Source organism: Bubalus bubalis, chromosome 16 (genome assembly GCF_019923935.1).
Source record: "Bubalus bubalis isolate 160015118507 breed Murrah chromosome 16, NDDB_SH_1, whole genome shotgun sequence".
Taxonomy (NCBI): domain Eukaryota; kingdom Metazoa; phylum Chordata; class Mammalia; order Artiodactyla; family Bovidae; genus Bubalus; species Bubalus bubalis.
Genome location: NC_059172.1, coordinates 17,899,473 through 17,927,122, shown reverse-complemented (window position 1 = coordinate 17,927,122; position 27,650 = coordinate 17,899,473). Strand labels below are relative to the sequence as shown.

Sequence of the window (27,650 nt, the reverse complement as noted above, 5' to 3'; positions counted from 1 at the left end):
GACTAGGTGAGACATTTAAACTTTCTCTGTTGGTGATTATGTGTGTGTGTGTCTCCTTGTTCTAGAGCACTAGGTAACAAAGAATCATGGAGGGGCTGTGGAATTCACTCTGCCTGGAAAAGACAAAAAGGGACTTATAGCCTAACACCTAGCAGCTGGTTTTTACATGGTTCTCAGAGTTCTAACTCTGGAGAAATGCTTCTTTGTAGCCTAAAGGAAATAATAAGCAAGGTAAAATGAAACAACTTTAAGGAGAATTATTTGACAGACAACACAGTAGTATTTAATAAGTAAGGTTATATTTATGGTTTAAACTAGTGCCTGAATATCCTTAATAACACCCTGGAGGAAAAACCAGGGTGAATGAGAACTTAAGCTTCCCAAGGATTATGGCTCAAATCCCCTGAAATCTATAGGAAGTCAAATAAAATTCATTGGTGAGTATTATATCTTTCCCATTGTTTTTTGTTTGTTTGTACATTATTATTGAGAACAGGGTAAGTTTGCTGCAGATGTTTTTTCTGTTGTTTCTTGAACAAATCAGGGGATGCTATACCCCTGAGTCGGTACTCCGTGGCTGAAAACCCTCCCTCCGAAGACTGCCCATGTCGAAGCGGGTGGAGACCTCACAGCGTACTAATAACGTGTCATCCTTGATGAAGGTTCTTTGTCTGAGGGCTTCCAGATGCATAAAAGTCACGTAGCCAAAACCCTTGGGGTTCCGGGGGATGGTGGGTCTCTGAAAGGCCAGGAGCTCTGGTTTGGCGTCCATTATTTCTTCGTGGTTTTGCCTCACAGCTGCTTCAGACTGGTCAAGGATGGTAAGGCGTATTGTCCCCTGGAAGGGCCACGGCAGGTGGCTGTCGTACTCCCCTTGCATCGTGTGGACAAAGAGCGATATGTAGTTGGCGCAGCGCTGCGCGCTCGGCAGCTGCAGGTGCAGCCGCATGCACAGTTTGTAGCCGGGTTTGCCTGTGTAGAATCCGGGGCTGTGAATGACAACAGGCTTTTCCTCTTCTTGCGATTTCAAGTGCATCCCAAAGTTGCCAATCTTCCAGATGTAAATCCCATTGCACTGCTGTGCTTCTATTTCAGCAACTTTGTCTTCAAGGGTTCGAATAGTTCGCTTGAGCTCATTTACATACATGCTCTGGGTTTCCATTTTTGCAGTCAGTTCCCGGATTTGATGGTCTTGTCTTACAAGGCGACCCTCTAACTGTTGAATGGTTTCTTGGAAATTGTGGACTTCTGAGTGACGCCCAGAGGAAGGCCGGGTGGGAGGCACAGAGTCATACGGAGGCATGGTACATTGAGGCACAGGAGCTACCGCGAGGCTTAAAGTCTGAACAGCCTGGGCCATCATTCTCATATGCGACTGGGTATTCTCTTGCAGGTGGCGTGCCAAGTGATTCCTCTGCATCTGAAAATCAAGCACAGGCCTCAGGTAGGGAACAGAGATGTGAGGACTAGGAAAGGGGCCTAGCCAAGTCAAATAAAAGGTTCTGAAGTCACATCATCACTCTCCTCAGTCCCCTACAACCTTCTTTGACTGCATCAGATTCTCCATCCAGAGAAATGATCTTGCCTCTTCATTCCCTGAAAAACTGAGAGGCTATCTGCTGAATATTCATTCAGGTTTCACTCAGACAAACCTCCCTCCCACTTGTAAAAGTATCAGGATCTATGCCCATCCTTCTCTTTGGACTCAGAGCTGACCCTCCTCTTGTCCTAGCTTAATGCTTCACCTGGGCTCCAAGTGGCATCCATCCCTTTTCACCTCCTCAGGAGGTTTTGCTTAGCCATCTCCTTTCTCCTTTATCTTCAAACATTCTCTCCTCTTAACCATTCCCCTCAGAACAGATTTATTAAAGTCTTTCCTGTTATAAAAAACCAGGGTGTGGGGGGAGCAACCCCTTTATTGATCTTGTATCTCCCTCAAGCTAATACCATTTTCTTCCTCTTCCTTTTATAACCAAGAGCCATCCACCTACACTGTCTCCAACCCCACACTTATTTTTACAAATCTACTGCAAAGTGGAATCTTCCCTGTCTTCCTACTTTTCTAAGGTCATCAAGAATAGTCTAATTGTTATATGAAAAAAGGATAATATACCAATTCTATTGTGAGGGTAATTCAAGTACATTATAGAAAGAAAGTATAGATGATCAAAAAGAAAATAAGCTACCTGTTATCTCACCTACCATGAACATTTTGATACATTTTCTTTAAGTCCTTCTCTCTATGAACACAAGCAATAGAGGATCTTCCCTCAAGTGTAATCATACTATACACTATTTGCTCATTTAATTTTAAGTTATTAAATGCATACTTACTATAAAAAAAAAATTCAGATATAAAGGCACAGCAGAAACGCCAAAGTGTACTCACGTTCTCCAGAAAGAGAGACAATGCTGTCTCTCAGGTATTTGACAAAACTGATCACCAGGTCTTAAAACTCATGTCAGAGATCATAACAATCCTTACTCCTTGCCTGTTTGACCAGCGTCTGAGACTGTCCATTCATGGCTCCTTTCCTGATCTACTTCTCTTTCCAGTACACTCCGTGCAATCCCAATCACACCTCCCACTGTCATCACCAACTACTTCCCCAATTTCTCTTTGGAGCTAAAGACCACATAAACAATGTGTCAGCCATCTCCAATTCCACTGTTATCCTCTACCACACTATATAACTTAATTTTCTTGATCTATATTTGAGAATTAAAAAAAAAACAACTTACCTTTTCATGGCAACCAAAAGCACTGAACGTGCATGGGACTGGGGCTGTAGGGCAGTCTAGATCATAGTGATTGGGCATCTGAAAACCAAAACAGAGGCTGAAAAGCGTTCTTCCCTGCCTTTCATATTCTAGTTTGACAAGAGCATACTCAAAATACAGAATAACACTTCATCTAAACAAAATTATATTGTCTATGGCTGCTTTTGTTACAATGGCTGAGCTGAACAGTTGAAACAGAAACCAGTCAGCCCACAAAGATTAAAATGATATTTACTTCCAAAAGTCACAGAGAAAGGAAATATCAACATCTCATACTGTGCCCCCAAATCACTCAAAATTCATTTCGAGAACATGAGTTTATTCCTATTGTTGGGGAACTGCCACCCTCTAGCGGCATTTTAAAGAAAAAGCACCTTCTGATGTCATCCACAATGCAACTAGAACTCTCACTGAGGTCCATGCCACTGATTCAGTTCAGTTCAGTTCAGTCGCTCACTCCTGTCTCTTTGCGACCCCATGGACTGGAGCACACCAGGCTTCTTTGTCCTTCACTATTTTCCACAGTTTGCTCAAACTCATGTCTATTGAGTTGGTGATGCCATCCAACCATCTTGTACTCTGTCGTCCCCTTCTCCTCCTGCCCTCAATCTTTCCCAGCATCAGGGTCTTTTCTAATGAGTCAGCTCTTTGCATCAGGTGGCCAAAGTATTGGAGCTTCAGCTTCAGCATCAGTCCTTCCAATGAATATTCAGGGTTGATTTCCTTTAGGATTGACTGGCTTGATCTCCTTGCAGTCCAAGGGACTCTCAAGAGTCTTCTCCAACACCACAGTTCAAAGGCATCAATTCTTTGGCGCTCAGCCTTCTTTATGGTCCAGCTCTCAGGCCCGTGATGAGGGACCAGTAAACTGTCTGCGTCAGAGCCACTGACTGCACCCTGTACTTCCCTCATGACCACCTTTCATAGCTTCTTAGCTTCTGTTAACCTGCGCATACTCTGACTACAATGGGGAGACTCAGGTGTTAGAAGACACATTAAGCACCTAAGTTTTAAAGAAAGTCTCAGCTTTTAATTTGGGGACTCCAAAACACATTCTTTAAGTTAAGATTCATTACACAGAATTATGTTTTTTGAAAGTGGTATGAAATTTCCTCTAAAAATTTAGTTTAGCTATAATCTCAGATGACCTAAGAATATACCGGGCTGCACCTAATGGAAGTTTTTGGCTTAATTCTCACTTATGACTTCAGTAATACTGCTATGTTATTTGTATTTGTCTGTTTTACAAGATTGTTGTTTCTTGCAGTGACCAAATATGTAACTAAATCGCCAATGAAAATGATGAAGACTAGGCCAACTTGAACTGGAGGAGGAAATGGCAACCTATATGACCCTTCAGAAACAACATCAGAGCTCATTTATTCTAACCCTTCATTTCACATAATCTGTAACAGTGGTCAGCAAAATTGTCTCTGAAGGGTCATGGAGTAAATATTTTCAGCCTTGTAAGCCCTACGGAGCCCGTCATGTGCGTGTGTATGAAGTCGCTTCAGTTGTGTCTGACTCTGTGCGACCCTATGGATCGCAGCCCACCAGGCTCCTCTGTCTGTCCAATTCTCCTGGTAAGAATACTGGAGTGGGTGGCCATGCCCTCCTCCAGAGAATCTTTCCAACCCAGGGATCGAGCCCAGGTCTCGTATGCCTCCTGTATTGCGAGGCAGGTTCTTTACAGCTTCATCTAGGAAGCCCCCTGGACTCCGTCACAGTACTCAACTCTCCCACTGCAGTACAAAACCAGCCATATACAAGACATAAACGCACGGGCAGGGCTGTGTTCCAATGAAACTTATTTTAAAAAGCAGGTAGCAATCAGATTTAGCTGGTGGGCTGATTTACTAATCCCTAACTTAGAATGTCAACTTTTTTATCAGAGATCAATGTGCAAGACAATGGCACAGTCAGAGTCAAAATGTACGTTTTTTGACTCTAAACCTAGCGTTTTTTCCTACATTAAGTTTTACTTCTGCTAGGTTTTAGATGTCCTTTCCTTCAAACATCAAAACAAGGCAAAAAAGAAAAACCAGGTAGGTGAGAGTTCATAGCAAAAAGAAGTTTAACACCTTCAAATTAAGGCCCTGTTGGAAAAAAAAACTAAAGGACTCTGTTAACAGATGAATGGAAAAATTTAGTTGAGGGACAGGTTTTGCTTTTCCTACTTAGTAAGGTAATCAATTATGATCTCTGGGTTTGCAGATTTCATGGGTGTATAAATATTTAGTGACTAATATTCATATTCTGTGGGTAAACTCTCCAAATGTCAGAAGATAGCAACCAGATGGAATTTTCCTTTCTCTATTAATAATAAAAATGAATAGTTTTCTATTACAACTACTTCTGATGATGCCCCATCAGGGGTCTACAGACAACTGAACAGAGGGGCTACAGATCCTGGAAATCTCCCAACACGCCTCAGGGGCCATGGCAATAAATAACGTTCTGCTACAGACTTGTGTCCTTCTATTTCTTCTTTTTCAAGTGGTTTCTGGATACCTAAGATCCTTATTTCACAATCTAAAGATGTATTTCTTATCAAGTTTTCTGTTCCTTAAATGGGCATTTTTAATTATTTTTATCTAAAAATTACTTGGCTTTGTTTAGAACTTTTATGAATATACATAAACAGATATTATGTTAACAATTTAGGAATTTTAAGTACTTATGACTGAGTACTTTGTTCTTTCTGAAAGTATTGTATCAATATATCTGAAAAAAAACTTAAGTTTTCTAAAAAATTGAAATATAGTGGATTTACAATATTATATTAGTTTCAAGTATATAGCAAAGTGATTCAGTTACATATATATTTATATTTTTGGATTACTTTCCATTGTAGGTTGCTACCAGATACTGCACATAGTTCCCCACTGTGCTATGTATATACCTGTTGCTTATCTATTTTATGTATAGTAGTTTGTATCTGTTAATTCAATACACCTAATTTATCTTTCCCCACTTTTTTTTTTCTTCTGTAACCCTAAGTTTGTTTTTTTATCTCTGGTCTATTTTTTTGTACATAGATTCACTTGCATCATCTCTTGGATTCCTTATGTAAGTGTTAACATATAACATCCGTCTTTCTCTGTCTGACTTCCTTCACTTAGTAGGATGTTCCCTAGGTGCATCCATGCTGCTGCAAATGGCAGTACTCCATTCTTTTCTATGGCTGTTGCTGTCATGGTTCAGTCGTTCAGACTCTTTGCGACCCCATGGACTGAGTGATAGTCTAACGTCTATATACATATACCACATCTTCTTACACCAATCTGTTGATGGGCATTTAGTCTGTTTCTAAGTCTTGCCTATTGTAAATCATGTAGCTATGAACACTGGGGTGCATGAACCTTTGCTTTCTTTTTTTGTGCTCCACTGTGTGGCTTGCGGGATCTTATTTCCCCCAACCAAGAATTGAATCCAGACCCTTGGCAGTGAAAGTGTGGAGTCCTAACCACTGGACTGCCAGGAATTCCCCATGCACCTTTTCAAATTAAGACTTATCATCTTTGGGGGGATATATGCCCATGAGTAAGATTACTAGATCATATGGTAGTTCTACTTTTATTTTTTTAAGGAACCTCCATACTGTTTTCCACAGTGGCTACACCAATTTACATTCTCACCAACAGTGTAGGAGGGTTCCTTTTTCCCTACACCCTCTCCAGAATTTACCATTTGTAGACTTTTAAATGACAGCCATTCGGACTGGTGTGAGAGGACAACTGATTGTGACTCTGATTTGCATTTAAAACTCACAAAGTTTTAATTCTTCTCCAATCTGCATTCATTTTGCCTTATTGATTTAAATTTTCAATTAAAGACGTAATTTACTTCTTTAATCTATTTATGGAAATATTGGTTTATGAAAGAGAATCACTATACCTGTTCTCTGATGAGCATGGTATTGCAGTATTCACAGATGACATTTGCCAAAGGACAGTTCTGCTCATGAATCTAAATTTTATTGGTGAAATATAAGAAAAAACGTGAGAAAATCTGAAAAGGTAAAAACAACCTATTTTTATAAAAAGAAATATTTTTCACTATGAATAAATTAGGGACACTGGTATGTGTAAAATAAAAATGTGAGAATAATCTATAATGGTTATTTTCTCTCCCTTCGCCAGTGAAGAAATGAGATTCATCTCACCCTCCAGCTCTTTGAGAGAATATGATAGTATGCAAAAGAGAATCTTTTAAATCACTTTTTGAAAACCTGATTAAAAGTTATAGAGCATCTGTGACTGTTTGGACATCATTCATCAATACTATAATTCTCCAAAGACCTCTTTTCAGAAATTTCCAGTAGCAGCAAGATGATTTAATTAAAACTCTTATCAGGAGGGTAAAGAACAGATGCATAATTGGGGCAGGTTGCCTAGGTTCTTGAAGGCCCCAGAAAAATGAGCCTTGTTTTCTAGAATACAATAAATTTAAGAAATAACTAACCCTCCTGGTTAGGCCCATTTTTAAAGTTTAAGAAGACACCAATTGGCTGTAATTATGCCTCAGACTTCACTGTTTTTAGCAAGTTAGCTGACAATGAATAATTAATCAACTTAATAAGCGTAATACACTTGATCTCATAAGTAGGGACATTACCAAGATGAATCTCCAAGAAATAAAGTCTAAGGAAATACCTTGATAGTAAAAAGAACATAAATTGTACATACATTATTTTAGTAAAAAGGACATAGGATGGGGATACAGGACCTAGGATCTCTGTGCTGGCCTTCCCATTGATAATATTCATATAAAATCACTTAATCTGTCTATAAATGGAAAAAATGTTCTATCATCATGATGCTGTCAGGTGCCATGGAGTTTCTTTTAAAAAATAAACATTTTAATTGAAGTATAAGTACAGAAAAGTGAATTCATTGTATGTGTACAGCTCAATGAATTATCACCAAAGAAGCATACTTTGTGGGATGTAATCTCAAAGTTTCAACAATTCATTCTCTTTTTTAAAGAGAAAAATGTAAGTCTTATACAGTAATTATTTGTCTCTAATCCAAAACTGGTTATTAAAATTCACATAGGGAAACAGATCAGCACATACTTTCCTAGAAGATTTTGTTACTTGTATATCTTCTACAGTGGTTAAGGAGCAGAAATAATGCTTTCTAAGAAACAGACGAAAATATAAACCCTACATTCATTTACTAAAATGGTTTACTTAACTTACTTTCTTAAAACTCAGTCTTCTCACAATTGATAACACAGACTCAGGACTAGATTAACATCTTCATCTCTGCTAACTCCTTCCACTGTACATTAAAAAAATAAAACAGTAGTTGAATCAACAAATCCAACTTAGTACATACCTCTTTATCTTCAAATGCCATTGATACAGCACAGTTTTCACAAGGAACCTGTCTCCTTGGACACTCCTTGAGAATATGAATATTAAGATGGCATTTCTGAAAGGGACGCTGGCATTGCGGACAACTCATAAGAGCAAACTCACAGTGTGCTTGATGCTCCTAATGAAGAAAAATAAATAAGCAGTATTTGCCAGTCCTTGAGAAATTTCCTAAATATATTCTAAGAATATACTGTTCTCTTCTATAGATTTGGCTACTGAACCTGCTTTCTGTAGTACACACCACAGAACCACAATATGAAGGCTTTAATAGATTTTTTTTCAAATAATGGTTGTGAATTGAAAGTTATACAAAGGACTTGACTTTTCAGGTTCATTTATCTAATTAGGGAAGAGAGTTGAAAAGAAGTAGATTTTCTCATCATCAATTTAGTGCTGTGTCCAAAAGGCCACTCTTTCAAAAGGAGCTAAGGGGGTAAGTTATACGTATATTTTAAATGCTTAATTTCAAATGGAACTTAAGTGATATTTAATTTCTCATAAAAACCACCACACTAAGGATTAACCTAAAAACAAATTCTTTTATCTGGTGGCTTCAGTTCATCTTAAGCTATAGGAGAACTCCATTTAGTTCAAAATAAAATGAATAATTTAGAAAACCAGAGAAAAAAGTATGATGAGGGTGCTAAGATGATGACTACGTGGGGCTTGTTGCTTATTTCAAAATGAGAGAAATGAAGCTATGGGATTAAAACGTGACACATTTAAAACGCTCTTCAGTTTCACTGCAGATAAAGTTCACCCAAAAAACTTTTAGAAGAATACTGATTTATTTTTTATTATTACAGGGTGGAAAGCCAGAGCAGATGGAAAAAGAAATTTCTGGCTTCTACTTATATTTATACTCAATAATGAAAGGGTTGGTATTAATTCAGCAAGAATTTACTAGCCAATCACTATATGCTAAACAGTGGCAATATCCAGATGGACAAAGCGAAGTCCCTGTTCTCCAGGAACTTCTTGCATAAACGCACATGGCTAGAAAATAACTTTAATACCTCAAGATGCCTCAGTTCCATCTTGTGCAAACAACCTTCATTTGGACATTTCACCATCAGCGAAAGAATCTCTCGTTTTGCAAAATTGTCAGGAAATAGTTGGTTTTCCAGCAGTATTTCATTGTCAACTGGACATTTGTGACCTGCATCCCTAAAAGAAACAAATACATTATTTAGTAGATTTAAAACATTCACCTTAGAAAATACAAAACAATAATACATCACATATAAATTCTTCATATATTATTTCCTATAGAAAATAAACACATTGTATTGTATAATATCACCAAAATAAACTGTCCTTTTATGGACAGTTTATGAACCAGTCTTGCCTGTGTTCTGACAGAGCCATTTAACATACTAGGGAGATGTAACTAAATATATGCTGCTCAGAATACACTAATAACATGTCTACAGTTATTAGTCATAAGTAAAAATTACACCCATTAGCAGTAACCCCGAGAGGCCACATTTTTAAGGTTTACTCTGGAAGTCATCAACACTGGCTCATGGACAAACCAGTTTCTTATATCTTTGTGTCATGGGTACAATGCAGTTGGGAGTTAGAAGGACCTCTACGTCCTGCTTCCCCATGGTTTATTCCATCCAATTATGGGAAAAACTATCCCCAAGAAGCTTGGGTGTCCGTCATGCCCCTTTCACTTGGGGATGTTTCAATCTTCACTCGCAAAATGTGGCAGGTCAGGGAGGCTACAGCGCGTCCTTCACTCAGACACTGGTTGTGCACTTCCTATGTGTGAACAACGGTGGTGGTTCCTATGGAGGTAAAGGTGCTGAAAATAAGCTGTGCTGTCAAACGTCCCAGAACTAGAAATGGTGTGACATAGTGTTTACGGGGCCTCTCTCACATTGCACGATGTTATTATTACACTGTCAAATATTTTTTTGAGAAGCAGGGACATAAACAAATTTACTGAAATATATTCCCCAAACCTAGATGATTGGGTGTTTAAGAGAAAGAAGAATCTTTCAAAGTGAACTGGAAATCATTATCCACTGCATAAGCAATCACTCCAAAAGAATATGAAATTGGATTGAGATGTCTTTTGATGCTCTGAATGATTATACCGACGAGAAATTCCTGAGCCATTCCTTAAGAACATTAAAGTTAAAGTTAGTGGTCATTTCTAGTTTAGAAGGAGATAGAAAAAAAGAAAAAGGGCCTCGACTTCCTTTTGTGGGTTTTACTTCCTTTTCAGATCACTGTTCCACTACTTTCATGAATATCTTGCTATTAAAAACCTGCTAAAGATTAGTTACCTTCCTGGGCATGGGTGAAATACTGTACACCTACAGAAAAAGCAACAATTCACAATGTGGTCTTGATTCAATCTAAATATAATATAAATTGAAAATCACTATAAACAGAAGAAAAAAGAAAAGGTAAGCCTTTAACAGTCTCACGTATGCCCTAAACCAGTGGTCTCAGCTGGGGCACCTCTGAGCCCCCAGGGACATCTGGCACTGTCTGGAGACGCTCCTGTTCTCACAACTGCAGGAGTGGGCCTATTTTCACCACCCAGTGAGCAGAGGTCAAGGACGCAGTTAAGCATCCTACACCACCCAGGACATTCTTCCACAACTAAGAACCATCTGGCTCAAACTGCTGATAGTGTGGAGGGTGAGAATACCAACCCTAAAGAGGCATTGGCAATTCACCACTGGTTAACAAATTTTTCTCCAAAACTGAAGTGAGACACATGCTCCCTTTTAATTTAAATTAAGCCAATTCCCAAGTATGATGCTGCTGCTGCTAAGTCAGTTCAGTCGTGTCTGACTCTGTGCAACCCCATAGATGGCAGCCCACCAGGCTCCCCCGTCCCTAGGATTCTCCAGGCAAGAACACTGGAGTGGGTTGCCATTTCCTTCTCCAATGCATGAAAGTGAAAAGTGAAAGTGAAGCTGCTCAGTCGTGTTGGACTCTTGGCGACCCCATGGACTGCAGCCCACCAGGCTCCTCCGTCCATGGGATTCTCCAGGCAAGAGTACTGGAGTGGGTTGCCATTGCCTTCTCCGAGTACGGATGAGGTTACCACAAATTCAAATTTTATAGAAAAGTCTAGCTAGACTCATAAGAGAAAAAAGGGGATTCAAATAAATAAAATCAGAATGAAAGAGGAGACATTACAACTGATACCACAGATGCAGAGAGATTCATGTGAACAAGTATATGGCGGCAAATTTGACAACCTAAAAGAAATGGATAGATTCCAAGAAACATACAACCTCCAAGACTGAATCATAAAGAAACAGAAAATCTGAACAGACTAGATTACCGGTAAGGAGAGTGAATCAGTAATCAAAAACCTTCCAACAAACAAAAGTCTAGAAGCAGATGGTTTTACTAGTGAATGCCATCAAACATTTAAAGGAGAATACCAATCCTTTTCAAACTCTTCCAAAAAAAAACAGAAGAGGAAAGAACATTTCCAAACTCCTTTTATAAGGCAAGCGTTACCCTGACACCAAACCAGACAAGGGATGCCACAAGAAAAAAATAATTTATTTAAAAGTCAAAAGAAAAGCTTACAAGATGAGTGAATGCCCAGATAACCTACTTATAAATGATCTCACCAATATAAGTAGATGCTTATTAATTGAAGAACCTAAAATTCCTCTAGTTCTTCCATTTTTTGGTCTTGTACAGAACTCCTAAAAATGTTCCCATCTACTTTTGAATAACAGTAAAATACATCTATTTCTTAGGAGATGAATTTTATTCCTTTGTGGAAATCCCAAATACTTTTATTCAGCTGAAGCAGTCATGACTTACTGAGCACCTACTACGTATCAGCACTTAGGAAATATCAAGAAATAAAGTTCTCAATCCCTGCTGTCAAGGAGCTTATCTTCCAGGGGGGCAAGCAGACAAAAAGCACACAAATTATCTACATTTTTAAAGATGAAAAATGCTGAAGAAAAAAAGTACTTAAGGGAGAAAGGGAGTATGGGGAGATGAGGCGGAAGGCATGCTGTGGTATAAACAGGGAGGCCAGGGTACCTACAAGAAGGTGAGACTGAGAGGTACTCAGGAGTAAACTGCATTGACTAAGCACTTAGCTGGTAAGATGCAGAGAGAACAGCTATAGCCAACTACACAAGCAAGAGCATACTTGGCCAATTCAAGGAACAGAAAAGAGCGAACAGGTAGAGGGAATGGGAGTCTAACAGAAAGGTGGTCAGATATGACTTAGTGACAGAACTAAGGTCTTACAAGGGCTCTGGCGTGTACTGCCAGATGACGGGCTGCAATGCTTGGAGCAGAGATAACATCATCTTATGTATCTCACGAGGTTTGTTCTGGCTGCTGTATCGAGAACAGTCTGGAAGCAGGCAAGGGCAGCAGCAGGGCAGCCTGCGAGAGCTGATGGGGATTCAGCAGGGTGGTGGCAGTGAGGAGACATTGAATGCTGGCAGAACCATCGATCAGTGTTGCTTAGTCAAAGTCACATCCGACTCTGCAACCCCATGGACTTCAGCCTGCCAGCCTCCTCTGTCCCAACAATACGGGACTGGGTTGCCATTTCTTTCTCCAGGGGATCTTCTCATTTTAGGATCGAACTCAAGTCTCCTGTATCTCCTGCACTGGCATGCAGATTCTTTATCACTGAGCCATCAAGGAAGCCCTGTTGAGCAATACCTTAGGTGAAAGTGAAAGTCACTCAGTCATGTCCGACTCTTTGTGACCCCATGGACTATAGAGTCCATGGAATTCTCCAGGTCAGAATAGTGGAGTGGGTAGCCTTTCCCTTCTCCAAGGGATCTTCCCAACCCAGGGATTGAACCCAGGTCTCACGCATTGCAGGTAGAGTCTTTACCAGCTGAACCACAAGAGAAGCCCCCTGCATTGGCATATGGATTCTTTATCACTGAGCCACCAGGGAAGTCCCATCAATCAATACCTTAAAAGAACTGGTTATTTTACAGTGGTCCATAGGCTTCAGGTAGCAGACAAAAACGTAATGTGGCTAAAACGAGAATAATGATTACTTATAGAGTCAGCATTATTTGTACCGCCGAGACAATCATATTCTAGCTGCATCAGCATTTAAAGTATTTTATATTATTTTCTTAAAGCTTCAAGACACACTCCAGACTGTAATACAACTGCTTTAAGTAGAAGGAGCTACTTATTGTTTATTTATCTAATAGTCAAAGAGGGAAGGAGATAGTAATTACCTTTCATGCTACAGTAAGAATTGGAATAAGAATGTAAATTTCTCAGTTTTCTGTCCACTGTTCTTTTCCCTGAGGCAGCTTTTTATAAATGTGTAAGATTATTCTGCGTAATAATGCTCCATTTGGTTGTTACAGCATTTGATTCATTCTTTACGCTCACGTACCTTATTGATTTGATGATGCAGGCTTTGCAGAACCTATGGCCGCAAGGTGTCTGCACCGCTTCCCGCAAAGCCATCAAGCAAATGGGGCACTCGTACTTGCTTTCCAGGGGTGGGTCAAATTCCACGTCGTACCCCTGGATCTCTTCCATGAAAGAGCTGGAGAGAGTCACCGTGCTGGCCGTCCCACCCACACTGTCGTCTTTTGCTGCAGTCCCACAGGAGCTGGCGGCCATGGCGGCGCAGCAGTCGCTCTCGGACTGGCTGGATCCACAGCTGTTTTCACAGTGTAGCAGACTCATAGTAACGGGATCATCAACTGCTCTGTAGACACAGCAAGGAAAAAAATCCCTTCACATATATTCTCACACACACGTATATATCATAGCTATCTATGCCAGCCACCTTTTAGTGGATATATTAATACATCAGCTATGCTAATATCATTTACAGAAAACTTTCAAAGTTTTTTTTAGCTTTGCTTCATAAACGTACTATTTTTTAAGTTAAGAAATTCGTGAGCTTGTAGAAAGCCGGAATAAGGTTAACAGAAGAAAAATACCTCAGTTGTAATAATTAGCATAATTATCTGTTTAAATGTCTGTTTTCTATGACTGGAGTTTCAAGAATATTTGTTTCCTCAGTACTTAGCACGAGCTCTTTCACCCATCAGGTGTTCATAAAGCAGGTGAAATGAACTTAGTTATGCTGCTCGAGTTCCTTCAAGTATTCAGAGTGGAAGGCAACGGTATGACGGGCAGGCAGTGCAAAGAAGACCAGTGCACGTGGGATCAGAGGATCGTGAGAAACTATTAGCTATGTGATTTAGGGCGATGTAACCATTTGGATCTCAGTTTCCTCCTCTAGACCTAATATTCTTTTGGGTACAGCTGACCCGTGAACAACTTGGTGTAAGGGGTGCCAACCCACACACGATAAAAAATCCAAATTGGCCCTTTGTTCTCAGAGTTCCACATTCTTGAAGTCAACAACCACAGATCCTGTACTGGGAAAAAAAAAAAAAAAAAAGCATATAAGTGGACCTGTGCAGTTCAAACCTGTGTTGTTCAAGGGGTCAACTGTACCTCCAAATGTTCAGTGTGGCAATTTCTATTACGCAGGAAGAACAGCATTAAAAAAGCATATTATTTGTACATCCCCGTACCCTCAGTCAAGTGACTATGTTTCATTATTAATGACTGGAAAAAAAAATGAGGTTTTGTTTGCCTATGGAAAACTATGGCTCTCATGGGTAGGTAGGATGCTTTCAAATTCAAACCATTACTGGAATTTACAAGTTAACAAGTTAAGGTCTAAAAGCAATTCACAGCCTAGTTAACCAGGTCCCTCCTGTAGATAATTACATTGAAGGAAAATTCTGTGTATGTGCCAGATATACAGCTGACCCTTGAACAACATGCGGGTTAGGGGTGCTGACTCCCACGCAGGTAAAAATCCACATACAACTTTATGGTCTGTGTCTATACCCACTTATTCAACCAACCTCTGATGACATAATGCTGTAGTATTTATTGGGAAAAAATCCACCTATAAGTGAATTCATGCAGTTCAAACCTGTGTTCAAGTATCAACCAGAGTTCTAGAAAACAGAATGTAACTCTCCAGCCAATGTTGTAGACAATGTATCCTCAGCCTGTCTCAGTTCAGTTCAGTTCAGTCACTCAGTCGTGTTCGACTCTTTGTGACCCCATGAATCGCAGCACGCCAGGCCTCCCTGTCCATCACCAACTCCCGGAGTTCACCCAGACTCATGTCCATCGAGTCAGTGATGCCATCCAGCCATCTCATCCTCTGTCGTCCCCTTCTCCTCCTGCCCCCAATCCCTCCCAGCATCAGAGTCTTTTCCAATGAGTCAGCTCTTCGCATGAGGTGGCCAAAGTACTGGAGTTTCAGCTTTAGCATCATTCCTTCCAAAGAACACCCAGGGCTGATCTCCTTCAGAATGGACTGGTTGGATCTCCTTGCAGTCCAAGGGACTCTCAAGAGTCTTCTTCAACACCACAGTTCAAAAGCATCAATTCTTCGGCGCTCAGCCTTCTTTACAGTCCAACTCTCACATCCATATATGACCACAGGAAAAACCATAGCCTTGACTAGACGGACCTTTGTTGGCAAAGTGATGTCTCTGCTTTTGAATATGCTATCTAGGTTGGACATAATTTTCCTTCCAAGGAGTAAGTGTCTTTTAATTTCATGGCTGCAGTCACCATCTGCAGTGATTTTGGAGCCCAGAAAAATAAAGTCTGACACTGTTTCCACTGTTTCTCCATCTATTTCCCATGAAGTGATGGGACCAGATGCCATGATCTTCATTTTCTGAATGTTGAGCTTTAAGCCAACTTTTTCACTCTCCACTTTCACTTTCATCAAGAGGCTTTTTAGTTCCTCTTTACTTTCTGCCATAAGGGTGGTGTCATCTGCATATCTGAGGTTATTGATATTTCTCCTGGCAATCTTGATTCCAGCTTGTGTTTCTTCTAGTCCAGCGTTTCTCATGATGTACTCTGCATATAAGTTAAATAAGCAGGGTGACAATATACAGCCTTGACGTACTCCTTTTCCTATTTGGAACCAGTCTGTTGTTCCATGTCCAGCTCTAACTGTTGCTTCCTGACCTGCATACAGATTTCTCAAGAGGCAGGTCAGGTGGTCTGGTATTCCCGTCTCTTTCAGAATTTTCCACAGTTTATTGTGATCCACACAGTCAAAGGCTTTGGCATAGTCAATAAAGCAGAAATAGATGTTTTTCTGGAACTCTCTTGCTTTTTCCATGATCCAGCGGATGTTGGCAATTTGATCTCTGGTTCCTCTGCCTTTTCTAAAACCAGCTTGAACATTAGGAAGTTCACGGTTCACGTATTGCTGAAGCCTGGCTTGGAGAATTTTGAGCATTACTTTACTAGCGTGTGAGATGAGTGCAATTGTGCGGTAGTTTGAGCATTCTTTGGCATTGCCTTTCTTTGGGATTGGAATGAAAACTGACCTTTTCCAGTCCTGTGGCCACTGCTGAGTTTTCCAAATTTGCCGGCATATTGAGTGCAGCACTTTCACAGCATCATCTTTCAGGATTTGGAATAGCTCAACTGGAATTCCATCACCTCCACTAGCTTTGTTTGTAATGATGCTTTCTAAGGCCCATTTGACTTCACATTCCAGGATGTCTGGCTCTAGGTCAGTGATCACACCATCATGATTGTCTGGGTCATGAAAATCTTTTTGGTACAGTTCTTCTGTGTATTCTTGCCACCTCTTCTTAATATCTTCTGCTTCTGTTAGGTCCATACCATTTCTGTCCTTTATTGAGCCTATCTTTGCATGAAACGTCCCCTTGGTATCTCTAATTTTCTTGAAGAGATCCCTAGTCTTTCCCATTCTGTTGTTTTCCTCTATTTCTTTGCATTGATCGCTGAGGAAGGCTTTCTTATCTCTTCTTGCTATTCTTTGGAACTCTGCATTCAGATGCTTATATCTTTCCTTTTCTCCTTTGCTTTTTGCTTCTCTTCTTTTCACAGCTATGTGTAAGGCCTCCCCAGACAGCCATTTTGCTTTTTTGCATTTCTTTTCCATGGAGATGGTCTTGATCCCTGTCTCCTGTACAATGTCACAAACCTCATTCCATAGTTCATCAGGCACTCTATCAGATCTAATCCCTTAAATCTATTTCTCACTTCCATTGTCTCATTTCTATAGAAAAATCCTGTCTGCCACCATGATCAACAGTGGATTAAGACAGTAATCCTCAATCTTTTTACCATGATAGAGATCTTTATTTTCCTTCTCAGAAATACTGAGAACCATTTGATGAGCACCTACAAAGGATGAGACAATATTCTGGCTGGAGAGGCAATACCATGAAGTGGTGAAAAGCTTAGGTGCTAGAATTGGATGATGTGAGTTTAACTTCTGTCTCCACTATTTGGTGTATGCCCTGGGCAAATTACATAACCTTTCTGTGCTTCAGTTTCCTCATCTGTAAATGGGGATAACAAAAGAATCCACCTTAGACTTTGATTAAGTGTATTAATATGTGCAAAACACTTAGAACTGTGCTTGGAAGTAAAGTGAGTTATCCTGTGTGACTCCATAAGAGTTATTTTATTTAACAATTTCATTGTTCCCCCTTGTCAAAGGGAAAACTCTGAATCTTTAAAAGGCTAAGCAACTTGCCAAGGATTAACCAACTAATAAGAAACAGTTAGGATCAGAACTCAAGACCACCTGACCCCAGAACCTGTGCAATTCGTACTAGCCTATAGTTGTCTATATTTTGACAACTTTGTCTATCAAGCTGTATTAAAACTCTTTCCAATTATTTTTATGACACTAGACTAAGATGCTGACAACAGCTTCTATTAAATATGAGCTGTTTAATGAAACATGAGCTGTCCAGTACTATTAGGTTGGGTTGATAGAATTCTAAAAAATCAGTAAAGAAAGGCTGATGCTTTGTTTCATTTTTTTAGTTTTGATATAATATTTTCAAAGAGTTAAAAACAGTTCAAGAATCCTTGTTATAGGTAATGCAGACTCCCAGGGAAGGCTGTACAAGTAGATGAGAAGAAAGGAAAGGCAAGATAATGGAAACGAACAGAATTAGTCTTTACACCTGTGCTCCAGGAGGGGATAAAAGGCCCCTGTTACACCCTCCAAATCTGAGGACAGATGATACTGTGATGCATACTAGGGTTTATATCCTTTGTTTTTTTATTTCCCCGTATACATTTTTGTTGGAGAAGGAAATGGCAACCCACTCCAGTATTCTTCCCTGGAGAATCCCATGAACAGAGGAGCCTGGCAGGCTACAGTCCATGGGGTCTCAAGAGTTGGACACAACTTAGCAACTAAACACACACACATATACATTTTTGTGCTTAATTACCACTTTAGGTAAATTTCTTAGAAGTAGAATTATTAGCTCAGGTATATAACTTTTTATGATTTCTTATAGACGATGCTGGTTATCCAACATGAGCTACATTTTGATACACAATATCAAAGGCTTTCTAATTCCTACTCCCAAGAGTAGATTAAGTATGTGAGAACACATTTTATATACCTTTGACAATTCCATGTATAGTTACTTTTTGAAACTTTATTCATTTTTTTAAAGTAAAATCACTTTTGAGAAATTAATGTTTGTTTGGTTATACAGCATGTATCAAAGCACTAGCCAGAAGACAAAAGCAAAAGTCATTGAGCCAAGTCTACTTTTTCTGCCCAAATGTCCAGTTAAAATTTAGTTTATTGGATAGTCTATATACTGCCCTCTTGCTGTCCAGTTCAAAAAACTTGAAGGTCTTTAGGTTGAACGAGACCTTTTATAGCAAATATGTTACTAAGAAAATCTGTCCAGTCAGTCACAATTCCTTAAAAGGAATTCCACTGTGGGAATGCAGTGTTAAGACATGAAAGTGAGCATGTCTTAAAAATCTAATTGCCACTACTTTTCAAGCTTTTAAGAAGTAATACAGAAGCTTTATACCTTTCAAATAAATTTTAGGTAGTCACTGTGTCTACAGGATATAGTCCCATGTAACTATACTGCAAAGGGAAAATTAAGCTAAAGCAGTATTTTAAGTGCCATTCAGTATTTTTAGGTTTACTCTTTCTTTCTGGCAAGTTAAAACAATTTTTCCCTTTGATTTTCGGGATTGTGATGACTTAAATGAAAATCATTTTCCTAACTACAATGAGTAACTGTTTTAATTAACACCAATGAAAAAAATAGTGCTTACAGTCAGCTACAGAAGTGAATGGAAGATGACCTGGCAACCAACTAGAAACTATTATGTTCTATTAGTTTTTTTTTTAACCTCACATGGTGCCTCAGGTATCCACTGCATGAGATGCTACAGAGGCAGGCTTGGCTTTTCATAAGCTAAAATAGAGTTAACAGATATTCTTACTTGCAAATAAACATTTCTTACAGCCTCTTTTCTATTCTAACATTTAGAATTCATGGGGCTTTCTACATTAATTAGCAGAAGAGACAGTACAAAGTTCATGGTTCCTTAGTAGGTTAAGAGTTTCATGACTAATTCCCTCTTTGTGAACCTAGTAAGCACTGCATTAATTAAATATTGTAGGATGTATCCACTGCCAACTTATTTTGACTGCAAAATGAATATTGAAAATAGCCTTATAAGAAATCATAGCTTACATTCCCCTATTAGCATGGGTGTGTATAGTAGTCTAAAGAGTAAACTGTTAAATATCTTGTGGGAGGGGGAGTAGGGTTATGCACAAAAATTTGTTTCTGTAAGATCTACAGATGCTAGGAAGAGAAACCCACCAAGCTAAAGAAATCAACGTTATATCTTGAAATGGTCAATTTTAAGTCAATGGAAATTCGTTCATAGCTAAACATGTAACTCACATAAAGTAAAACTGTGTTAATACAAAACACTGAGAAATCACCTCTAATTTGCTCTTAGCTTTAGAAACAAGAACTATTTATTAGGTTTTTAAAATATATTCCTAAAATTGCAAAGACCTGCAAAAGTGTTGCAATGGCCAAGAAGTGCGGGCCAAAAGAGTCAACTGCTATCCCGTATTCTTGAATACAAATTTGAGGGGCATTCCCCTTTCTAGGCACTATTTGTTCTCCTCCAGGAGGCAAAGATTTGAACAACTTCTTTCAAAATCTAAGAGGCCACAAATTTATCAGGTATTCAAATCTGTCACAGAAAAGCCCTCAAGTTACAATTCTGAAACACTGTGCTGTATGCAGCGCGTGCAGGTTCAAACTGATTTTCACATCGGCAGCCAAGTGCCTGAGACACAGTCGTTCCTTGAGTCATGAAAGGGGCCACAACGTCCTCACTCCACCCCCAGCCTTAAGATCAGAAAAGCCCCTTCTCCCTTCCCTAGCATTCACAAGTGGATGGATAAAGCGCCTGTGGCCAGATTCTCAAGGCCAACACTCAGAAAGTTTTTCTTGTTTCTATGCCTGTGTACAGCAAGGCATTTAGTAGTAAATTACTCTCCCGAGAAACCAGAGAAAACACGCAGATATTACAGGTTCAAGCCGCTAAAACTTGTAGGTACTTTCTGTTCACTCAAGACAGTCCTAACTCTCAGCTGGAGTTCCCCTGAAGCCAAATACTAGGAACAGCTTTATCAACCCAGCGTCTGGAACAATCGCTAGAACTCCCAAGTGCAGGCGCGGGGGAGGAAACATTCGTGTCAGCTGAATAAAAAAAAAAAAAGCTTGCTGCCTGGGAAGTCTACCGAGTTCAACATGGAGCCTCAAAATAGCTTTCCCATGACAGTGACAGAGGGAGTCGCTACGAACTTAAGAGGGATTTTTTTTTTTTTTTTTTAAGCTGCTAACATCCGAGCGACGGGAAAATCCAGGAGACGATTTCCTCTTCTGGGAAGGGAATGCGCGGAGTGGGGCAGGTCGGGCGGAGGAAGCTGGCGCGCGATTCCCGCTGGGGCTTGGAGTGACTCGGGGAGGAGGTGCCCGCAGGCCGGCGGAGCAGAGGGGACAGGGGGCGGGGTCCCCAACCTGTAGGAGCCCAGGGGAGAGGAGGCGGCGTCCCCAGCCCTTGGGAAGCGAGGGGACAGGAGCGGCATCCCCAACCCGTCAGAAGCCAGGGGACAGGGGCAGCGACCCCAACCCGTGGGAAGCGAGAGGAGAGAAGGAGAGGTCCCAGCTCGTGCGGAGCGAGGCCGCGACCTCTAAGAGCCGTCAGAAGACTCACCGTTCGGGTTCGCTGGGCCGCCGACTCCACCCGGCCGCACGACTCCGCTCGGCCAAGGCGCCAGAAGAGGAAGGCGCCGCGCTCCGCGCCGAAGTGGCCGGAAAGCCAGTCTCCTAACTTGAAGGCCGCCACTGCTGCGTCCCTTGGGCGCCCGGAGCCCGAGCCCCAGAGGTGGACACCCCTACTTCCGCCTTCTCTGCTCGCAGGAGGAGCGACGGGCGGGGAGCGGGCGGGGAGGAGATAGAGGGGCCGAGCCGCGCGGGGGCGTCCCCTGGCGGCGGTCCTCCACGCGTGCGCGCTGTGGCGCAGGCGCGAGGCGGTCAGTCTAGCGCTCTCCCGCTGTGCTTCTGTCCGCTTCTGTCCCTCGGTGGTGGGAATCCCACCTGGGTTCTTTACACCACAGTCCTGAACTTGTGTGTGTGTGTGTGTTCCTGAACTGGTGTGTGTGTGTACTGGTGTGTGTGTGTATAGCAGCAATAGCAGTAATTCCACACTGGTCTTCCACACTGTTCTTATAGCTTACCTATCCAAGCAGGAGAGAAATCCCAACTCAACGAAATCACTCGACTTTTGAGAATCCTTAAATCCTTCCCCAACTCCAGCGGACTTGCCAAGGAAGTTGCCATCAAAAGTAGAACCCTCTTATCACCTTCCCCTTCAACCAGTCCAGGGGAGTCAAACCCGTGTATTTAAATATTTTTTTGAAACTTCTGCCAAGCACATCATCTCTTTGTCTGTCACTGTCAAAAGAAAGCTGTTTTGAATTCCCCGCGGAACTACATGCAGACATGTAAAGAATGTAACAAGCAGGAGATGCCTGAAAGATTTTGACCCACCGCTGCCAATCTGACTCATCCTTCACCTTTTTAGCGGAGGTATTGCCAGGTGATGGATTTTATGTGTACACATCCTGAAACCAGAGTGCTTCGTTCCAATCTAGTTTTTCTGTTTTATAAATTACTTGACTTTAAATAATGTACTGAATCTTTCTTCAGTTTTTGATTTCATATTAAAATAAGGATGATAATATCTACCTCATTGGTAGCATGTTGGAGTGAGATAAGTTAGTACATAGAAATAAAACTTTTAAAACTATCTAAGATGTAGTATGTGCTCCATAAATGTTAACAGTAATGTATTTCCTGCTTTCTCATTGCTGATCTATTTTTTAAAAATACTTATATCTTTAAAATAAGAAACTGTCACAAGTTTTCAATTCTATCTGCCCCCTTCTCTTTTTCTAAAAAAAGTATTTTGAAATATTTAAGATATAAAAGAAATTAGACACAAATTTATGTGCTCACCACCCAGCTTGCTAAAGGGCCAGTAGGATTGCCAGCTCTTCTGTATCACTCCCCAGTGATTCCCTAGGCTCCATAAACATAAATCCTTTGTGCAATGGTGAAGAGACCATTATGTGAAGCTAAGAGATGGAGAAAAGGAAGCTCAAGAGAGTTAGACTTTCCTCCACTTACTAATATGATCTCTGGGGCAAGTTTTGTAGTTTCTGTCAACTTAAAAAATATTCACAACCTAAAAGTTGAGAGTTATGTTTTACTCAGTGGGAATTTTTAGACTTCAAGCCTGGGAGTCAGCATCTCAAGTGACTCTGAGAGAACTGCTCCAAGGAGGTGAGGGAAGGAGCCAGGTAAAGGATAGATAGTCCAAACATCAAAAGATTATTGTTAATTGAAACCAGATATCCCAAGTTAAGGAATTTAGCGCTTTTCTAAGTATGGGAAGATGCAAGACTCTGGGCTCATTGAAATCATTCCTTTGGTATCAGTTCAGTTCAGTTCAGTTCAGTCGCTCAATCGTGTCCAACTCTTTTCAACCCCATGGACTGCAGCATGGCAGACTTCTCTGTCCCGGGGCTTATTCAAACTCATGTCTATCGAGTCAGTGATGCCATCCAACCATCTCATCCTCTGTCATCCCCTTCGCCTTCTGCCTTCAGTCTTTCCCAGCATCAGGGTCTTTTTAGATGAAACAGTTGTTCATATCAGGTGGCCAGAGTATTGGAGTTTCAGCTTCATCATCAGTCTTTCCAATGAATATTCAGGACTGATTTCCTTAAGGATTGACTGGTTGGATCTCCTTGCTGTCCAAGGAACTCTCAAGAGTCTTCTCCAACAAAAACAGTTCAAAAGCATCAATTCTTTGGTGCTCAGCCTTCTTTATAGTCCAACTCTCACATCCATACATGACCACTGGAAAAACCATAGCCTTGACTAGACGGACCTTTGTTACAAAGTGATGACTCTGCTTTGTAATATGCTGTCTAGGGTGGTCATCACTTTCCTTCTTTTAATTTCATGGCTGCAGTCACCATCTGAAATGATTTTGGAGCTCAAAAAAAGCAAAGTCTCTCACTATTTCCATTGTTTCCCCTTCTATTTGCCATGAAGTGATGGGACCAGATGCCATGATCTTAGTTTTCTGAATGTTGAGCTTTAAGCCAACTTTTTCACTCTCCTCTTTCACTTTCAACAAGAGGCTCTTTAGTTCTTCTTCACTTTCTGCCATAAGGATGGTGTCATCTGCGTATCTGAGGTTATTGATATTTCTCCCAGCAATCTTGATTCCAGCTTATGCATCATCCAGCCCGGCATTTCACATGACGTACTCTGCATACAAGTTAAATAAGGAGGGTGACAATATACAGCCTTGATGTACTCCTTTCCCAATTTGGAACCAGTCTGTTGTTTCATGTCCAGTTATAGCTGTTGCTTCTTGACCTGCATACAGGTTTTGCAGGAGGCAGGTCAGGTGGTCTGCTATTCCCATCTCTTGAAGAATTTTCCAGTTTGTTGTGATCCACACAGTCAAAGGCTTTGGCGTAGTCATGTTTTTCTGGAACTCTTGTTTTTTCAATGATCCAGTGGATGTTGGCAATTTGATCTCTGGTTCCTCTGCCTTTTCTAAATCCAGCTTGAACATCTGGAAGTTCACGGTTCACATACTGTTGAAGCCTGATGTGGAGAATTTTGAGCATTACTATGTTAGCGTTTGAGATAAGTGCAATTGTGTGGTAGTTTGAGCATTCTTTGGCATTGCCTTTCTTTGGAACTGGAATGAAAACTGACCTTTTCCAGTTCTGTGGCCACTGCTGAGTTTTCCAAATTTGCTGGCATATTGACAGCAACACTTTCACAGCATCATCTTTTAGGATTTGAAATAGCCCATCTGGAATTCCATCACCTCCACCAGCTTTGTTCCTTTGATATGCTGCTAAGCTTCTAAGTCGCTTCAGTCGTATCCAACTCTGTGCGACCCCATAGACGGCAGCCCACCAGGCTCCCCCGTCCCTGGGATTCTCCAGGCAAGAACACTGGAGTGGGTTGCCATTTCCTTCTCTAATGCATGAAAGTGAAAGGTGAAAGTGAAGTCGCTCAGTCATGTCCGACTCCTAGCGACCCCATGGACTGCAGCTCACCAGGCCCCTCCGTCCATGGGATTTTCCAGGCAAGAGTACTGGAGTGGGTTGCCGTTGCCTTACACCTTAGTTAATCTGTGGCCAGTATCCTTTGTTTTCACTTCCTGAGCTTCTTTGCCTCAGAGTTCACCATGGGGAGTGGCTACAGTCAGATGGCTGCTCAGTTCAGTTCAGTCGCTCAGCTCAGTCATGTCCATCTCTTTACAACCCCATGGACTGCAGCACACCAGGCTTCCTCTGTCCATCACCAACTCCCGGAGCCTACTCAAACTCATGTCCATCAAGTCTGTGATGCCATCCAACCATCTCATCCTCTGTCATCCCCTTCTCCTCCTGCCTTCAATCTTTCCAGCATCTAGATAGCAGGTATTCTTCTCCTTCCTGAGCTCCCTCAGGGTTCACCATCCCACATTGGAGGGCTGCAATTGCTGATGATTGTGACATCCTTGTTTAATGATATGGCAGGGAATATTCCATTTCTCACATCTATAAACTTCGGTTTCCTAAACCATAAAACAAGGAACAATATTCACCTTCCAGGCTGTTGTCAGAATCAACTAATAAAAATGTGTGTGAGAGAACCCAGCATTGAGCTTTCAAAAAGGTTTGATGTTATGTGTGTATTTCACTGTTTTCATTAGTGTCCTTGAGGGGCCTCCTCCTACTTCTACAAATGCTATTTATTCTTCGATATTTATTCATGGTGGAGAGTGTGGGTGCTCACCCATGCATGCCCTTGGAACACAGGAAACTTATACTTCCCTATCCCCATATATGGTGCCCTGAGGAAAAAAGAACAAGATGAGGGGACTTCTTTGGTTGTCCTGGGGTTAAGAATCTGCCTTGCAAAGAAGGTGACACATTCGATCCCTGGTCAGGGAACTAAGAGCCCACATGCCTCTGAGCAACCAAGCCCAGTGCCACAACTATAGAGAGGTCCACAAACAGCAACTGAGATTCTATGTGCCACAACTAAGATCTGATGTGGGCATGCTCAGTCACTAAGTTGTGTCTGACTTTTTTGCAACCCTATGGACTGTAGCCCACCAGACTCTTCTGTCCCTGGGATTTTTCAGGCAAGCATAATGGAGTAGGTTGCCATTTCCTCTTTGGAAAGGGGATCTTCCTGACCCAGGGATCAAAACTGCATCTCCTGCTTGGCAGGTGGATTTTTTACCACTGGGCCACCTGGGAAGCCCAAGACCTGATGCAGCCAAAATTTTAAAAAATGATAAATATTAAAAAAAAGAACAAGATGAGCAAGAAAGGTCTTGAAGTTCAGGAACAGGAAAAAACCCAGACCCTTATGGCCCTTCCCGCCATGCTGTAACCATTGCAGAATTTTTGAGCCCTCCTGTGTAACATGGCCTCTCCCCTACCTGTCCCATACAAGGAAAGGTATGTCTTACTCTTCATTCACCCCTATATAGGGAATGCACACAGACCTCATCCAATCAGCAAATGATTTGCAAGACCCCTAACCTGCTCCTTTGTTCTCCAGCTATAAAAGCAGACTAAACACCCATGTGAGGGGTCAGCTCTCCCTGATTATCAGGAAGCTGGCCTGCTGTACTGGCAGCAACCCTCCTCCTCCCTCATTCTAATAAATTTTATTCTCCTTTCATTCTGCCTCCTGTCTGGAAATTCTTTTCCAATCTGCACACAGACACCTTGCAGTCAGATAGCATGTTATGACTAGTTCTGGCCCACAGGCTATGGGGTCAGGGGAGGCAGCAAATGTTGTTGTAAAACCAAAGCATTTGACTTCCACTGAAAGATCCTCTTCCCCACGTGGTAACCATGGGGCAGCTTTAAAAGGGTGGATCACTAAAGTGCTGTATGGAGGGCATTTGCCTTGAAAAGTCAACCCATCTGCATTGGACTTACGTGACAACTCTCTGTTGTTTTGAGCCATTGAGATGTTGGGGTTGTGTTTTCTAGTAGCAAAACCTGCCTATCCTATGCAAGTTCCTCCTCAAAGTCTTTTCTGATAGTTCATACCCTTCCTGGAATAGGAATCAGAAAACAAGGTTTTACTCCTGGTTATGCTTATTAAAATTGGGACCTACCCAAGAGGCACAGTGGTAAAGAATCCTGCTGCCAATGCAGGAGATGCAAGAGATGTGGGTTTGATCCCTGAGTCAGGAAGATCCCCTGGAGTAGAAATAGCAACCCACTCCAGTATTATTGCCTGGAAAATTCCATGGACAGAGGAGCCTGGTGGGCTACAGTCCATGGAGTCACAAAGAATCAGACACAACTGAATGCGTGCGTGTGCGCACGTGTGCGCGCACACACACACACACGAGGTTAAGACTCAGAGCTCCCAATGCAGGGAGCAAGGGTTTAATCTCTGGTTGGGGAACTAAGATTCTGCATGCCACAAAACGTGGCCAAAAAAGTTTAGAAAAAAAGTAAAATTGGGACCCAGTCAAGTATCCTCATATGTAAAGTTGGAATAAAATCTATTCTGTCTTCTCAGAGCTTTTATGAGTGCAAATGAGATCATATATGTGAAAATGTTTTCTACAACTGGAAGCTCTATACAAGTGGAAGGATCTGAAAATTCTGATTAATAGGGTTACCTGATATGACAGCAACCACACTACCTAAGTTTCCTGAAATACTGCTAATTTAAAATATTTTCCAGTGTCCTGTTTAAGTATTCGAAGTGAGCAAAAATATCATGACTATATCATTTCTGGGTTGCTGTTTTTCACTTTCTATTTGAAAATTGAAATGATTCACCTTGTAGGCTGTCCAATATGGGGGTGGGAGGGTCTCTAAGTGTTACGTTATTTAGAGATAAGGTGGGTCTCTAAGTCTTAAATTATAAAGGTAGAACAAAATTATTTACTTCAAAACATATATATTGAACAACCATCATGCATGTATGGCAATCAACCTTGAAGATGATATTTAGGCCCTTGTGTGATCCCCTTCCAC

General features: G+C 41.1%; 1 protein-coding gene across 1 annotated transcript; it reads right to left on the bottom strand.

Annotated features, from left to right (window-relative positions):
* Window positions 1-277: 277 nt before the first annotated feature.
* TRAF6 (TNF receptor associated factor 6) lies at window positions 278-21,483 on the bottom strand. Its single transcript, XM_006062341.4, has 7 exons — window positions 21,269-21,483; window positions 13,545-13,865; window positions 9,181-9,331; window positions 8,124-8,282; window positions 6,679-6,750; window positions 2,743-2,820; window positions 278-1,420 (listed from the first exon to the last, which is right to left on the bottom strand). Exons 2-7 carry the CDS (start codon window positions 13,841-13,843, stop codon window positions 551-553), a joined length of 1,629 nt encoding a protein of 542 aa, XP_006062403.1. The 5' UTR covers window positions 13,844-13,865; window positions 21,269-21,483; the 3' UTR covers window positions 278-550.
* Window positions 21,484-27,650: the final 6,167 nt, after the last annotated feature.

Bases quoted from the DNA above. Each gene is read 5' to 3' on its own strand.
- TRAF6 (XM_006062341.4), bottom strand. From the start codon at position 13,843: ATGAGTCTGCTACACTGTGAAAACAGCTGTGGATCCAGCCAGTCCGAG. The intron at 9,332-13,544 runs GTACGTGAGCGT...TGTTTCTTTTAG, and splicing joins TGCATCATCAAATCAATAAG to GGATGCAGGTCACAAATGTC. The intron at 2,821-6,678 runs GTATAGTGATTC...TTTGGTTTTCAG, and splicing joins CCATGCTCATCAGAGAACAG to ATGCCCAATCACTATGATCT.